This window comes from Pleurodeles waltl, chromosome 5, assembly GCF_031143425.1.
Source record: "Pleurodeles waltl isolate 20211129_DDA chromosome 5, aPleWal1.hap1.20221129, whole genome shotgun sequence".
In the NCBI taxonomy this organism is placed as follows: Eukaryota; Metazoa; Chordata; class Amphibia; order Caudata; family Salamandridae; genus Pleurodeles; species Pleurodeles waltl.
In genome coordinates this window covers 655,245,626-655,260,789 of record NC_090444.1, presented here as the reverse complement: position 1 = coordinate 655,260,789, position 15,164 = coordinate 655,245,626, and the positions used below count along the sequence as shown (strand labels likewise).

General features: G+C 43.8%; 1 protein-coding gene across 1 annotated transcript in view; it reads left to right on the top strand.

Annotated features, from left to right (window-relative positions):
* Window positions 1–15,164, top strand: part of LOC138297052 (protein unc-93 homolog A-like) — a 168,438-nt gene that overhangs the window by 99,101 nt on the left and 54,173 nt on the right. Inside the window, exons 3-5 of the mRNA XM_069236562.1 lie at window positions 6,674–6,903; window positions 9,339–9,344; window positions 9,548–9,676. Coding sequence (XP_069092663.1) covers window positions 6,674–6,903; window positions 9,339–9,344; window positions 9,548–9,676 — 365 coding nt within the window. The remainder of the gene's footprint in view (window positions 1–6,673; window positions 6,904–9,338; window positions 9,345–9,547; window positions 9,677–15,164) is intronic.

Sequence of the window (15,164 nt, the reverse complement as noted above, 5' to 3'; positions counted from 1 at the left end):
GGTGTGATGTTGGTGTCTTGTTGGTGCTGTGTAAAACAATGTTGTGTACACTTCACTGTCCCTGTGCCTCAGGTGAGCAGACATGTGTTTTGTGTAGTTTTGTGGTGCAATGTGAGTGAGATGCTCAAAGGGGGCGTATTGTGACTGTGCATGTATCCTTCCTTGTGTCTGATTCCGACTCGAGACACAATGACAGTTGTACTTAGTGCCCGTAGCATTACCCCCATATGAAGTGGCACAACAATCTGGTTGCACCCACGGCAGTGTGGACTTTGTGCACCTTGGATGATCAGCAGCAGCAGCAGGACGTGCGTGAAGGACTCCATGTCGGCACTGCCGGTGGGTATCTCCCTTTATAGTCCCTGTTTCCGCCTGCTGAGACGTGGTTGTTGGACCGCCACTGCCAGATTGGTGGTGTGCAATGTCATAATGTGCCTGGCAGAAACACTGGGCTTTATTACGACCTTGATGGAGGAGTGTGACTGATATCCCATCTGCCATATTATGATCCCTTTATATTCTATGGTGATCGTAATACGGCGCCTGGGATATCTGTTACATTTGTGGCGGAGGAAACTCCTCTGTCAAGTTCACAATAAGGCCACTGTCTCCACCAGACTATTTGTGCTGCCTTGCGAGCGTGGCGGTCTGTGCTGCCATGCGGTGCTGGTGGGACCTCAGTGGTCTTTTTTCCTTATGCCCCAATGACTCATAATACGGCCGTCTGACCACCAACCTGACAGCGGTCAGACCGCCAATGCAGCCATGGCGGTCCATTGATTGCCAGAATCGTAATGAGGCCCTTAGAGTGGAAAAAATGGTTGTTACAGAAAACAATGAAAAGACCATCTCCCTATAGAAAACTATGGGACTATGGGACTTTAAAGGATCTAATTATATAAAATGTTTAAAAAATGTCAATAAATCTGTTAAGAAACTATCAAAAATTATGTGAATTATAACATAAATAGTACTATAAAAACAGTAACCTTTGTAATATAGTATTATTTATAATAATAATAAAAGTATATAAAACCGGTTAGAAAAAAAACTGCCTGCAAAAACATGTATGTGTAAAGAAAGTTCCATATATATATATATATATATATATGTATATATATATATATATATATACTCACTTAAGGTAAGGTTGCCCTAAGGTAACTATAGCTCAATTATCAATGATGTTGTTAAAGATGTCATGAGTGCCGTAATTTGTGGGGTAATTAGCAGTGCATGACAAGACTGCCAGTTATAGTTACTGTAGGGCACGAGTTATAGTTACTTGAGATAACTTTAACTATGACAGGTGAATTTCTATGGTTTTGTACATTTAGAATAGGAGCCTAGCTATAACGTCCCTGTAACCTTAGGTTTTTAAATTAATTTCCATGTTTTTTTAATTTCTATTTCCTGACTATAACATCCCTGTAACATTTGTTTTTTTTCAGTGAATTTCTATGTTTTTTTTAAACATTTAGTAATTTTCATTACTATATGTTAGTACAACCACCGCAGTACATGGCCTTTGGCCATGCACGGCTGGGGTTGTCCAAAGCCTGGCCTGCGGTCTGGTCCTGTGGTCAACCCCTATAAGAACCCAAACCTGTGCTGCGCACAGCATTTGGTCATGCGCAGTGGGGTTGTCTGCTGGGCCTGGCCTGCGGCCAACTCCTACAACCACCCAGCCCCGCGCTGCACACAGCCTTCAGCTGTGGGAAGCTGGACACAGGGCCTGGTATAGTTGCAACCTAGTTTCTACACAAAATCCTGCCTAAATCTTTGGCGCCAGTTGATGAATCTTCATGAAATTTTCCAAAGAAAGTTTCTTTCACGTTAGCTGCTGCATGGCAAGTTTCAGGGTGGTCAGTCAAGCGGGGACTGAGAAAAAGGGCGGGTTCCAAAACAATGTTTTCTCCATGTTAATTTCCATAGGGAATTTGAACAGGTATAGCGACCAAACCACTGACGGACTTACACCAAATTTGGTAAAAAGGTAGCTCTTGGTCCAGAAAGCGACCTTTTTATGATTTGGTGTAAATCAGTTAAGTAGTTTTCTAGTTATTACATTGAAACCAAATTAGTATATATAGGGACACAGTTCCTCTGCGTATCCTCTGCGGATTTGGAGGAAAAGCAAGGCCCTGATTGGCTGGCCACAACCTGACAGAAAAGTTGCATCCACGATTTAGTGTTTTCACATTGCCTGGGGGGGGTGGGAAATAAAACAGTGGAAAAACATACAAAGGGTCAGGATACAGGTAGCCTGTCCCCATAGGACACATGGAGGGCTCCCTTAGGGATACCTCATGGGCAAAAATATGCCTTTTTGTGGCTGATCCGTGGATTTGATGATCCTCCTGGGACCCTCCTCGGATCCGGGGGAAAAGCAAGGCCCTGATTGGCTTGCCGCAACCTGACACTAATATTAACCTGTGCATTAAAAAAACATAGAATTTCACTGAAAAAACAAAAGGTTACGGGGATGTTAGGTTGATGATTTACCCATACGAAACCATAGAAATTCAGCAGTCATAGTTATACTTATCTGAAGAAACTATACCTTGTGCTGGAAAGTAACTTTGGGCAATGAGTTATACAGTAGTTTCTTAACATAATTATAACAATAAGTGGAACTATAACTGCTGAATTTCAGTGGTTTTGTATGGGTAAAATGTCAACCCAACTATAACCTTTGGCTTTATCAATATATACATATATATCCCATAGTTTTAATACAAAATGCCTGACAAATGCTTGCTTGTGGCATTTAGGCTTAGACAAGACATCCTACCTTTATCAATGAGATCTGGGGTGTAAGTTCTGTTTTAGGTTAAAAAAGCTTCTGTTTCAGGGTTGGTTGGCTTATAATATTAGAAAAACATCTCATTTTACCATAATAGTACACTGCAATTTACATTTTTCTTCTGGACATTATCAACAAATGTCATGTTAGAAGTAATGAATGTGTTTGTTCAACTTTATATGTTGCTGTTCGGTAATATAAATTCATGGGGTTTTACTTGCAGCCCACAACCTTTAAGGCGATGTGTCAAAACCTGTGTATGTACATTGAGTCAGGAAGGCTCCATTCAAACCAGCAGACTTTCTATTGCTTTAAAAAATGCAGTCTGCAAGAGCAGACTCTTCCTTATTACAATACTTTAATTATAAACCATTGCAACACCCATTGACTATGTACAGCAGGGGTTGTGTGCAGGAGATTTTAACCAAACCCACTGCAATAGCCTTTGTCCGGGCCCCAAAGCCAACCTATTCTGATTCTGAGCTGCCAACCTGCTATGGTCTGCTTACCTTCGCTGCCACTGGCCTTCCATTTTTGGCCTGGCCCTTTGTCTAACCTGCCATCTGAAGCCAATCCTGACTGCACATAGCATTTGGCCCTGCCCCCTCTCTCTAGCCCTGTATTGTCTGATGAGCTGCCACAGCACCTCCCGTTTGCCTTACATGGTTAGTTTCTTGGCCCTCCCCATCCCTCTACCCTCCATTGTCTGAGTCCACATCCTTTCTCCCTCACTCCAGCACTGCGTGGTATGTTGTACTGCCACTGACCTCCTGCCTGGCCTGGGTTGTTAGCTTGCTGTCACTGCCCCTTGCCCTCTGTCTGCCCCTTCTTCCTGCCCTGTGTAGTCGTTTGGGCTGCCACTGCCCCTCCCACTTTCTCTATGTCTGTAGAGTGCTGTTCTTACCGGCATCCTTCCTGCTCTCTAGTGTCCGAGTCCATGCCCCAGCCCCTCACTCTTGCACAGCATGGTGTGGTCTGCTGCCACTACTGCCTTCTTTTGCCCTCTATAATTAGCTTGTTGTCCCCTCCGCTACCCCCTCCCCTTGCCCTATGTTGTCCATATGAGTGGCCCTGCTCCATCCTTCCGGCCTCCAGGATCCATTCAGCAGATATTGCCCCTCCTGCCTACTTTCTGTGATCAGGTGTGCTGCTACTGCCTCTTCTGTCTGGCCAGCATGGTCAGGTTGCTGCCTCTGTCCCTGCCCCCTCCCCTATGCCTTACATTGTGTGAGTCCAGACCCTTATTCCCTCCTACCTGCCAACCATGATCTTTTGTACTGCCACTGACCCTCCAGCCCGACCTGCATGGTCTGCTGTGCTGTTACTGTCCTTCCTGTCCACAGTAAATGGTCAACTTACAGTCCTCGCCCTTTTCCCCCACACTTTGATGTCTTGGTCCAGCCCCTCCCTTCTGCCCTCCATGGTCATTTACACATACCTCAAACTCCTCCTTCTTGCTCACCATGGACTGATGTGCTACCACTAACCCTCCCGTCTGCCATGTGTGGTTCATTGTGCTGCCACTGCTCCTTCTACATGCCCTGCTTGGTCAGTTTGCTTTCCCTGCCCTGCTTCTGACCACCTGGCACCTGCCCTCTGTTGTCCATGTGTGTGCCGATACCCCTGCCTTCCATGCTGTGTTTTGCTTCCAAAGCCCCTCCTGTCTGCACTGCATAATCAGCTTGCTGTTCCATCACCTTCATCCGGTCTTCCTTCGTTCATGTAAGGAATTATGATTACCACTGCCACTGCCCCCACCATCCTTCCTCTCATGGTTCATTAAGCTGCCACTCCCTCTCCTGCCTGCTCTGTGTGGTCTGTTATGCTGCCGTTCACTCCCCCGCTTCCCCTGTGTGGGAAGCTTGTTGCCTGTGTCCCCTCTCCCCTGCCCTTCATTGTTCAAGTCCATGCTCCTACCCCTGCCTTCTGCCCTTCATGTTCTGTTGTGTTACCATTGCCCCTTCTTCCTGCCCTCTGTGGTCCACTGTGCTGTCACTTTCCCTCTGCTTGGCCTGTATTGTATCTTGTGCTGCCATTGAACCTCCTGCTTGCTTAGCATGGTCAGTTTTTTGCCCCTGCTCCTGCCTCTCTCTCTGGCCTTATTTGTCTGAGTCTGTGCCCCATTCATTCCCTCCTTCCCTCCATAGTCCATTGGTTTACCACTGCCCCCTCATCCTGCCCTCTATGGTCTGTGCCATCACTGACCATTCAGCCTGCCCTGAACGGTCTGCCTGCTGCCCTTGTCTCCCTCTCCCTGCCCTCCATTGTCTTTGTGCATGCCCCTATTCTATTCTTCCTGCACTCCATGGTCCATTGTGCTGATACTACCCTCCAACTTGCTACTCTTGCCCACTCCCTCCTGCCCACTCCCTCCTGCCCTCCAAGGTCTCTTGCTGTGCTTCTGCCCCTCCCACCTGTTGTGTTGTTAATGCCCCTCCTGCTGGCCCAGTTTGGTCAGCTTCCTGCTTCTGCTTCGCTCCCACACACCTGTCCTCTGTTGTCCAAGGCTGTGCTCCTGTCCTCTCCCTCCCCACAGCTTTCTAATGAACAACTAGTGTTTTAACATTATTTATTTATGACAAAGGTGTGTCACATCCGAAGTCATCTTGGTGGAATTAAAAGGGTAAACCTAAAGCATTTTGTTTAGAAATGAACAAAATGAAGGTTTTTTCTCATACAAATTATGTTTAGTGCTCTAGAAAGCTAAAATGAGGACACATTTTCTGAGCTCTCAAATTGCGACAAAGGACTTTTAAAATAGTGGCTATTTTTATGTTTTTTTTTATTGAGTTGATCACTTGAATATTTGTTCTACAAATTACTTAAGTATTTTGCACACTCTTACCATTGGGCTATATTTGGGCAACTGTGTGAGTGTGTGTGTGTGAGAGAGAGTGAGATAGTTGGGCTAGATTTGAGCTCTTTTTTTCTGGGGTGGCATCTTGGGATACTTTTTTGTTATCCAGTGCTATTATTTCTTAATTTACTGCAATATCCTTTGTAGGGATTGCTTTTAGTTTTACAGCTTTGATTCCATCAAGATGGCTTTCACACTTTTGTCATGAATACTGAACTTGGATTGTCAGGTAAAGTTATTCACTTCTAATATGCTTTTGCTCTGTGCCTTCGCCTATGCAACACGCCCTGTTAACAAAAATCCGGAAGACACTGCTTTTTGTCTAACTGCTTCGCACCTCCTCAGTCTTCGTCTGGCAGTCGCAGTGTGGATCCCAAGCCCTAGTGCCCAATTATACCCTCTGGCATGCCAGTGTGAAATAAATAAGAGAATACTCTATATTTGGTGCAAACAGTATCATTTTGCCATGGCCAGTGTTTCATTTGTAAAGTAATACGTGCTAGCGTCCAAACTTTTCCTCAGAAGCTTGTGGTGGTGCTGAAAAATGTAGTGGTGCTGAATACGAAGACTGCTTGGAATTGATTTCACCTCATGCATCATGAATCCATCACCAGACACCCTCTGCCCCTCAAAATCGCTCCTACGCATTCCTTTTCGTCCTTCCTTTCTCCCTTTGCCACTCTTTTTACATCTTCTTCGTGTTACTTCTTTCTCCTTTTTGCATTTTTTTCTCTCTTGCTCTGGGTCAAAGTCTGATGAGGTAAAATAAGCGGTCGTGCCCAAAAATAAGTACCAGTAAACCCAATCTGCATCCACTGGCTCAAATTAAGCACTGGTCGCAGCCCATCTGTGAAGTCTCTTTCCAGAGCCAGAGAAAGCAAAGTTAAGGCATAACCCTGTTACATAAAAAATAATGCATGTCATTGAAAAGGAAAATGGTTTGTGGTATTTTTGTAATTCATATTTTTTCAGGATAAAACGTATCCATAAATTACTGCTGTCCTTTTCAGGTACACTTTGATACCGACTTCTATAATCCTGGGGTTCGCAGGAGGCCCTCTTTGGACTGCGCAAAGCACATATCTTACAACAAGTGGCATCAGATATGCAGAGGAAAAAGGCAAAGACAAGACACACATTGTCAGCTTGTACTTTGGTATATTCTTCCTGTTATTCCACTCATCAGGCGTATGGGGTAATCTCATCTCTTCTTTGATATTTAGTCAGAGACCCACTAATGGTAAATATTATATATGTATTTCTTTTCATTTTCATTCAATTACTTCACTTAAAACTTAGGGGCATATTTATACACAGTTTGTGTTGAATTAGTCATTTTTTTACGCAATTTCAGCGCAAACTTAACTCTATATTTATATTTTGACGTTAAAACTGTCTAGCGTCAAAATATTGGAGTTAAAGTAATTTTTTGCCTGCCGAAAACTACCTTGCGTCAATGAGATGCACGGTAGGTGTACCCAGGCAAAAAATATCTTTAAGGCCCAAGCACCTTATTTATCCACCCCGTGCAAAAATGGTGCATTGGAGGGAGGCGGGCCTAAACAATGGCACTAAGCTTGCTTAGCGCCATTATTTAACGCCTGGGTTCGGGCAGGCGTTAGGGAACCTGTGGGCCTATTCCCATGGTGGAACAGGCCCCAAGGGCACCCACACCAGAGGGACAGCGGAGGATGGGGGACCCCATCCCAGGTAAGTAGAGGTAAGTATTTTGGGATTTTTTATAAAGTGCCATTGGGGGTCCTGAAATGGGCCTCCCTACATGGCACTGGGTGCAATGCTCATGCCCAGGAGACCCTTGTCCCCTGTGCTGGCCATAGATGTGGTGGGCATGACTCCTGTCTTTTATAATGCAGGAGTCATGTAGTATGTTAGGTTTTGCATCAAGAAATGGCGCTAGGCTGGTTAGAGTCATTTCTTTTTACTCTAAACAGCCTAATGTCATTTTTTGGTGCAAAACCCCCTTCTCCCATACCACCACCCCCACCCAGCTAACATCATTCTCCATGACATTAGCCTACCCTTTGCGCCAGGTTGCGCTATTCCTTCAATAAGACGCCCGGCCGGTGTCGTGGAATGGCGCTAGCCAGCGGTGTACTTTTTTACGCTAAACTGCATTAGCGCAGTTTAGCGTCAAAAAGTATAAATCCTTCTTTTCTAGGGTCGTGACGCACAAATGAAGTTGCATTAATAAAGTCAGCTCAAATGACTGCACAAATGGAAATCCCAATTCCCAATACACAAAAATAAGTGAAAGGGGGTGGCCAGGGGAGCCCCCCCTCAACCTCCCTGGGACTTTCCATGAAATGCACAAATGTGCAACCTCTAATGCGGTCTAAAATCAACTAATGGTGCCAAATGCTGAGCTCAGGCAACAACTATTAGCAAAGTGTAAGTTAATATCTAAAAAGTTAAATTGTGCGTTTGCAGCCTACTGACAATGGGAGGAGCATAGAGCATTCCTGCGTACAACTATATGCCTCCTCAATGTCCAAGTCAGTACCTTTAAAGGACTGCAGTCGCAATGCTGGCACACTACAAATGTAAATGCTAGGAGTGAGGTGGCTGGCCCATTCAGGCTATGGTCCAATCATTATCTACTGTTCGCAATGAGGCGCATGCATACATAAATCTTAATGAGGCAGGCAGTTTCGGCCTCACTGAAAACAATGCATGTGTGTTGGGTGGGGTAGGGTGAGGCTGCTTCCAGTACAACGCAAAGCGATGTGCTGCAAGCAGCCTTTTTGTGAATCTGGCGCTCTGCATCTGGCTCTCTGTGAAATTATTTGAGTGCATTTATTAACATATGTATCCATTTAATGAACTTCACACATTTATATATGCAGGCATAGCCCCCCCCCGCTGCAATAATTAAGGTATTGTACTAAAACATCGTTGTTAGACTATCTTCTCACATAAGTATTGTGTCCTAAAAAATGTCTACAAAAATATGGCTGTACATTTTCAATTATTAACTTCAATTTGACGATCATTTTATAAAAGGCACTCAGGACACAATATTTATACAAGACGATGTTTCAGTATGCAACATTTTTGCATTTCTACCCACTATTGCCTGTGAAGTTCTCCATTCAACTACTTCCAGGAAAAGCACCACAGGAAAGACAAATCATGATGTGTGGCTCATGTATTATTGCTGACTGCTCAAACTACAGAACCTACAACCTGTACCCCTAACCATGATGGCCACTCAAAAACGAAACTTCTGAAATTGCTGACCTCGCCTCTTCATTAATGAAGAAAAATCCATATAAAACAATTCAGTTTGTAGAGTTAGACCTCATTACCTGTTGAGTCACTCATTCATCCTTTCATTCCTATCGCTCATTAACTCGCTTATATCGATTGTTAGCAAGTGTTTTCACTTCATTAGTAGTTCACGGTGACTTTGTTCATTGTCCCACCTCATTCCTGAGTCTCAAAATGGTTCCTCTAAGTTGGAACAGAAGAACGATTAGGGGTAATTCGTTCTAATCTGAGGCGAATGAAGCTGTCAGTTATGTCCAGTAACCACAATCAAATGGAGTCGTTGCCAATATCCAACTGCCACAGGAGTGTTTTTGTATTTTAATTTGATATATTAATTTGGCACAAAGAGAGATGGGAGTATCGGATGGTGATGTAACTTGCACAAAGTGGTGGGTACCTTTCTGCTTAGTATGAGGCTCTTAAATTGAAATGTTATTAACCTTCACTCACGTAATATTTTAATACAGATGTTTTAAAAACGTTATACTGCTTCAGCACCCCTACTATCCCAATGGATACATAAAGACACTTCCTTGTGTTTAGTCTTGGTCTCAAAAGACTTTTAATTGAGTAATGGCTTTATTTCGATTCTCCAGGGCACGCATTGAACTACTCATATTGTGGAGCTGTCAGTTGTCCAGATATGACCATTGGTGCTATTAATTCTACAGAGACAGCACGGCCTTCAATTGTTTTAATTTACATTTTAATGGGAGTTTATACAGGTACGTGCTTACACAGTTACAGGTATTCAAGGGGAGCCTGGAGATGATATCTATCTATCTATCTAACTATCTATCTATGAGATATGTATTTTATGGTATATAACACATATCACATATATAAATGTATATGAATATACTTTGTCTACGTACACACACACATACACACACATATTTTTCGCATTCATTTATGACATTACAAATGTTTTTTGTGTGTATGTGATGATTGTTCTCGATTTTTAGTGAAAAGAGGTTTATTAGGTGTTTCAGAACAATTTGAACCGTTGAGAACTGTAAAAGTTCTGTCAAAATAAAAACTAAAGAAACAAGGATTTTTTAAGCAAGCGAAGTATCATTAGGATATGATTTAGAGAAAGTTGCTAAAGTATAGTCTTCCGAAAAAGCAGTTGTAACAATTTCCTCCATGCTGTGCATGACCATTGTAATTCCTCCAGCTCAGAAATGTACTAAGCTTCTTTAAACTACGGTCACTATATTTTATTAAATTATTTTTTGAAAGCATCGTGTTTAGTCCAAATCTACCTCGGGAGAGAGGGGGACAGAAAGCCTACTAGACATTAGAAAAATAAAGGTGCCATAGAAAAAAAGGAGTGGCAGTTGCCCAGGCATCAGAACAAGGGAAAATCCCAAAGCACGTCACATGGGTTTTCTGGCCCCAGGGACAGATTTGTGGTGTTGCACCCAACATGCTTCCCAGGGATTTTGGTGCAGGAGCAGCCCTCCTATTCATGGGCACGACCCTGAGCACAACAGTCTCCCTGACCCCATAAGGGACAGAAGGGGAATTTATTTGCATGTGTCCCCGTTGAGTGGGGCCCCACCAGCGCCAAAAGCTAAGTATAATACCACATTCTCACTTACTTTCACTCACTCACACTCATTCTCGCTAACTCACTAGCACTTCATTTTCACTATCTTGCACTCACTCATTCATTTTCACTCACTCCTACTCTCACTCCCTGGTACTCACTCTCCCTTATTAACACACAGCTTGTCTCACACATTCTTGCTCATTCACACTCACTCGAATTCTCTCTTACTCTGACTCAATTATACTTTCTCAATCATTCTCACTTGAACTAACTCCTGCTCTCACTAACTCTTTTTTCTCCCTCCCTCCCTGTCACTCTAGTTCATTCTCACTCAATTTGATTCTCCCAATCTCTAATACTCCCTCCCACTCATTCATTTTAACTCACTTGTAGCCATTCTTACTTAGTCTTGCACACTCTGACTCACTCATATTGCCTTACTGACACTCAGTATCATACATTATCACTTACTACCTGTCATCGACTTTCACTCACTTTCAGTCACACACACACACACACACCCAGATACACATACATACACACACAGACTCTCACACACATAATCACACTCTCACCCACAAGCATGCCCACAACATATATTTAAATGCCTTTTTTACTTAACTCAGTTGCACGGGACATAATTATTATCATTATTTCAGCTAACTGTACTTGTGGATGCTTTCTCTCAGATAATCTGCATGACAAAGATGAAACACCCAATCCAGGGTCAGGGAAGGTGTTGTCCTTAAGAATAGATAAGGAACTGTGTTCCTAAAGATAATATTCAACACCTCATTTCAAAATATAGTCAATAAATAAGTACTGACTCTAATGGCTCAAGATAATTAAATTACGACAAACGTAAATGTTTATAAAAATATTAAAGTGTAATGCAGAAGGCAAAAATATAATGGAAATCACCTGCCATAAAGTATATTAGCCTTTAAAATAGAGGTAGCCATAAGTAAGTCTGGCAAATAGACGAACGGCCTGATTTAGATCTTAGCGGAGGCGAATACTCCATCACATATGTGATGGATATCCTGCCCGCCTCATTACAATCCCATGATATCCTATGGAGACCTCAATAAGGCGGACGGCATCTCCATCACATGAGTGACAGAGAATTCCCTCCGTCAAGATCTAAATCAGGCCCTAAGTCCAGAAGGTGCAGCAAATCAATAGAGAAATGGACAGCATCCTTAGTAGAGATCACCCCTGAAACTGATCCCTTTCATGATGCATTTTACAATGGAAAGCAGTGGAAATCGCACAATCAGCGTGGGGTGAGCAAATATAACAATATAACATCAAAACGTTGCATAGCATTATACAACGTCCAGAAGTGGCCTCTGGAGACCCCTAAATGGTATTCATACCAGTCCCCAAGGAGGTGAGAGTCTCCCTGCACTGACGTTATCGATATTTTTACTACCAGGTCCCATTTTCCCATAAGAATTACTGCCTATGCCAGCCTTATTGCTCCAATTTTTGGAAATCATCCTGATGTCTCTATTTATGGCATAAAACAAGATGTATTTCACAAATCAACAGCTTCATTTTTTACATACTACCTTCAAATCTTTCCCTAATACTTCACAGAAACCATTGATACCCTTTGGTCTGGGACATTCAGCAATTCACCAAAGGAGCGTATTCAGACTGCATATGGTATTTGTTCAGTGCAACCGTACCACAAAGGATGCATGGAGTGCAGTACTGGGTCAAAGGCAAAGAAACAGTAAACAAGTGTGGGGGTTAGATGGGCTATGAGAGCAGAAGTATACTGTTACTTTGTTGTTATGTTGTGTCCTTAAAGAAGGAATGTCTTCAAGTCTTTCCCAAGTTGGATCAGTACTGTCCTCATTGAAACAGGGATGTTGTTCCAGCTTCAGGTACCTGGTGCCCTGGTAACCATGACAGTGCTGAGCTTGTTACCTAGATATGCAGGTCTGCCGGTCATGATGGCATTGTAGATGATGCAGCTGGTTTTGCTGATGGTACGGTGCAGCATGGGGAGCTAGAGGAGTTCCTTCACGATGGGGGTGATATGGTCATATTTCTTTAGGCCCCTGATGAGGACTTTTCTGATATGTATGATGCCCTCAATGTAGCAGACTGGGAGGCTGTGGAGCAGTGTACTGCCAGCATACCATTGCAAGAGTATGAGGGTTTGAATGGCGGTTCTGAAGTCGCTGTTTCTGTGCAATGGTTTCTCTCTATTCCTCAGAGAAACCCAGAACCAGCCCATAATGGTTTTTGAGTCAATAAGTTAGAGAGGGTGAGGTTCGTGCCCAGGGTGAATCCAAGGGACTAAACATTGAAAGCAAGTTGGGTTCATATTAGTCCTTGTTTGTGCTGTTGAGCTATGTTTGGGCGTGTTTTTCTTGATCTTGGCAAATATTAGTGTTGGAAAATGGGTTATTGGTAGGGCAGGTAGGTACCTACACCTAGCAACAAGCCACTAACCTCCACATAGGTACAGTTAGGTCTCAGTAAATTAATCCCAGCTCAACTCTTGGTAGCTTGGCAACGAGCGTCAAGGCTTAACTTAGGAGACAAAGTGTAAAGCATTCAAATATCACAAAACAGTAATTAAATAAAACACAGGAAACAGTTTAAAAATCCAAAACCAATTTATAAAAATAGTTTATATTTTTATCTTTAAAATGACACAAAAACGATTAAAATCGGTTCAGGGGAACCGGAGATATGAATTTTTAAAGGATTATTACTTTTCTAGCGCTTAGAAACAAAAAGCGCCAATCGGGTCATCTGGTTGCACCTCGACCGGGGCAAAGTCAAACTTTCAGGCCGACCGCGATGGAGCCCTCCTCGGCTACAGGTCGCGGGAGGCCTCGGTTAAAAAGTTACCTTCTGACTTAGTCTTTATTTTGAAGTTTTTCTTCACCGGGACAAACCTGCCAGTTGAATCCGACCTCCTGGAGCCCTTGTCCGGATACGCGATGTGGGTTTCCTCAGTGGAGACTTTTACCTTCGGACTTAGTCGTTTTTTCGAGATGAAAATCCTTCGACCGGGGTAAACCTGGATCTTGATCCGACGTCCATGGAGCCCTTCTCGGATACGATGGCTGGGAGGTCCCGGTCAACTTTTTACGTTCGGACTTAGGGGCTTATTCTAACTTTGGAGGTGTTAATCCGTCCCAAAAGTGACGGAAAAGTGACGGATTTACCACCAGCCGTATTACGAGTCCATTATAGCCTATGGAACTCGTAATACGGCTGGTGGTATATCCGTCACTTTACCGTCACTTTTGGGACGGATTAACACTCCTCCAAAGTTAGAATAACCCCCTTATAGTCTCTTTTTTGGATGTTTTTCTTTACCGGGACGAACCACGAAGTCAGGCCGGGTCGCGGTTGAGGCAAGCCGGCTAGAATTTCCGCGGCGGGTCGGTCCCTCTCTGGAGCTTTTTTCCCAAAATTCTCAAATCTTTTCCAAACTTCTGGGGCTTCACCCAGATGTTCTTTTAAGGTTCTTTTGGGGTCCACAGCTCACCCCAAGGGTCCAGAAGTTCTGTGATGGTCCTTGGGGGGTGCGGACTTCAACTCCCAGAATGCACCTGGCGCAAACTCCTTTTTGGCCACTGGACAGTGGTCAGCTGGTCGCTTTCTTCAGGAGTTGGTGCAGGGGACTCTGGTTAGCAATTTTTCACCTGTAGCAAACAGGGAGTCCCTCCTTGAACCAGTTGAAGCCAGGCAAAGTCCTTCTTGTGGTGAAGCCCAAGTGTGCAGCTGGTGCAGTCCTTCTGAGTGCAGGTTCCAGGTGCAGGCCAGGGGTCCAGCAGGGCAGTCCTTCTTCTTCTTTAGTTCCTTTCTTGTTGAATTCTGGAGGGGATCTGAGGTGTGGGTGCAGGTCTGCCAGTTTTATCCTTGCTTCTGGGTGAAAAGCAGGGGGGTCCTGGTTCTCCAATCAGGAACAGGGTCGTCCCCCTGTGATGACCACTTCCTGGGAAGTGTGGCAAAAATCCATCCCGGAAGGCAACAGTCTCTAAAAATCCAACATGGATGAATCTGATTTTTGGAGGTTACATCTGACTGAGCCCACCCACTGGTGTGGCTAAAAATCATAAACACACCCCTCTCCTGCCCTCTCCTAATCTAATCAAGGGGGCACCTAATTGTCTGGGGTTGCAGGATGTGGGGGTGTTGCTGGGTGCTTCAAATGTCCTTCTCTGCCTTTGAAGACCAGTTTGGCCGCCCTCCCCCTTCCTGCCTCACCATCTGCTGAGGGGAGATTTCTCTCCCCCAAGCACATTCCTTTGTGTGAAGTCAGGCCACTTCACACCTCATCAAGGTAGCCTGGCAGAAGCTGCTGCAGGCTGGCCAATCAGAGCACAGCAGCAAAAACAATGCAGAGCTGAAATTGGCAACTTTTTAGGTAAAGTCTAAACTTTTTACCTGGACAAGTTATATTAAATCCAACTGGAAGTTGTGGGATTTATTACAACAATCAATTTGATACCAAATTCTTGGTATGTAACATTTAAGGAGACTTTAAAATTTAAAATAAAGTCTGCCCATTCTAGCCTATGAAGGCCATTTACTTCCATGAGGGAAAAACGAATTTGGCTGTTTTTACCTCACCAGGGCTTATAAATCTATTTTTATAAAGTCCCTGCTTATAGTTACATGGC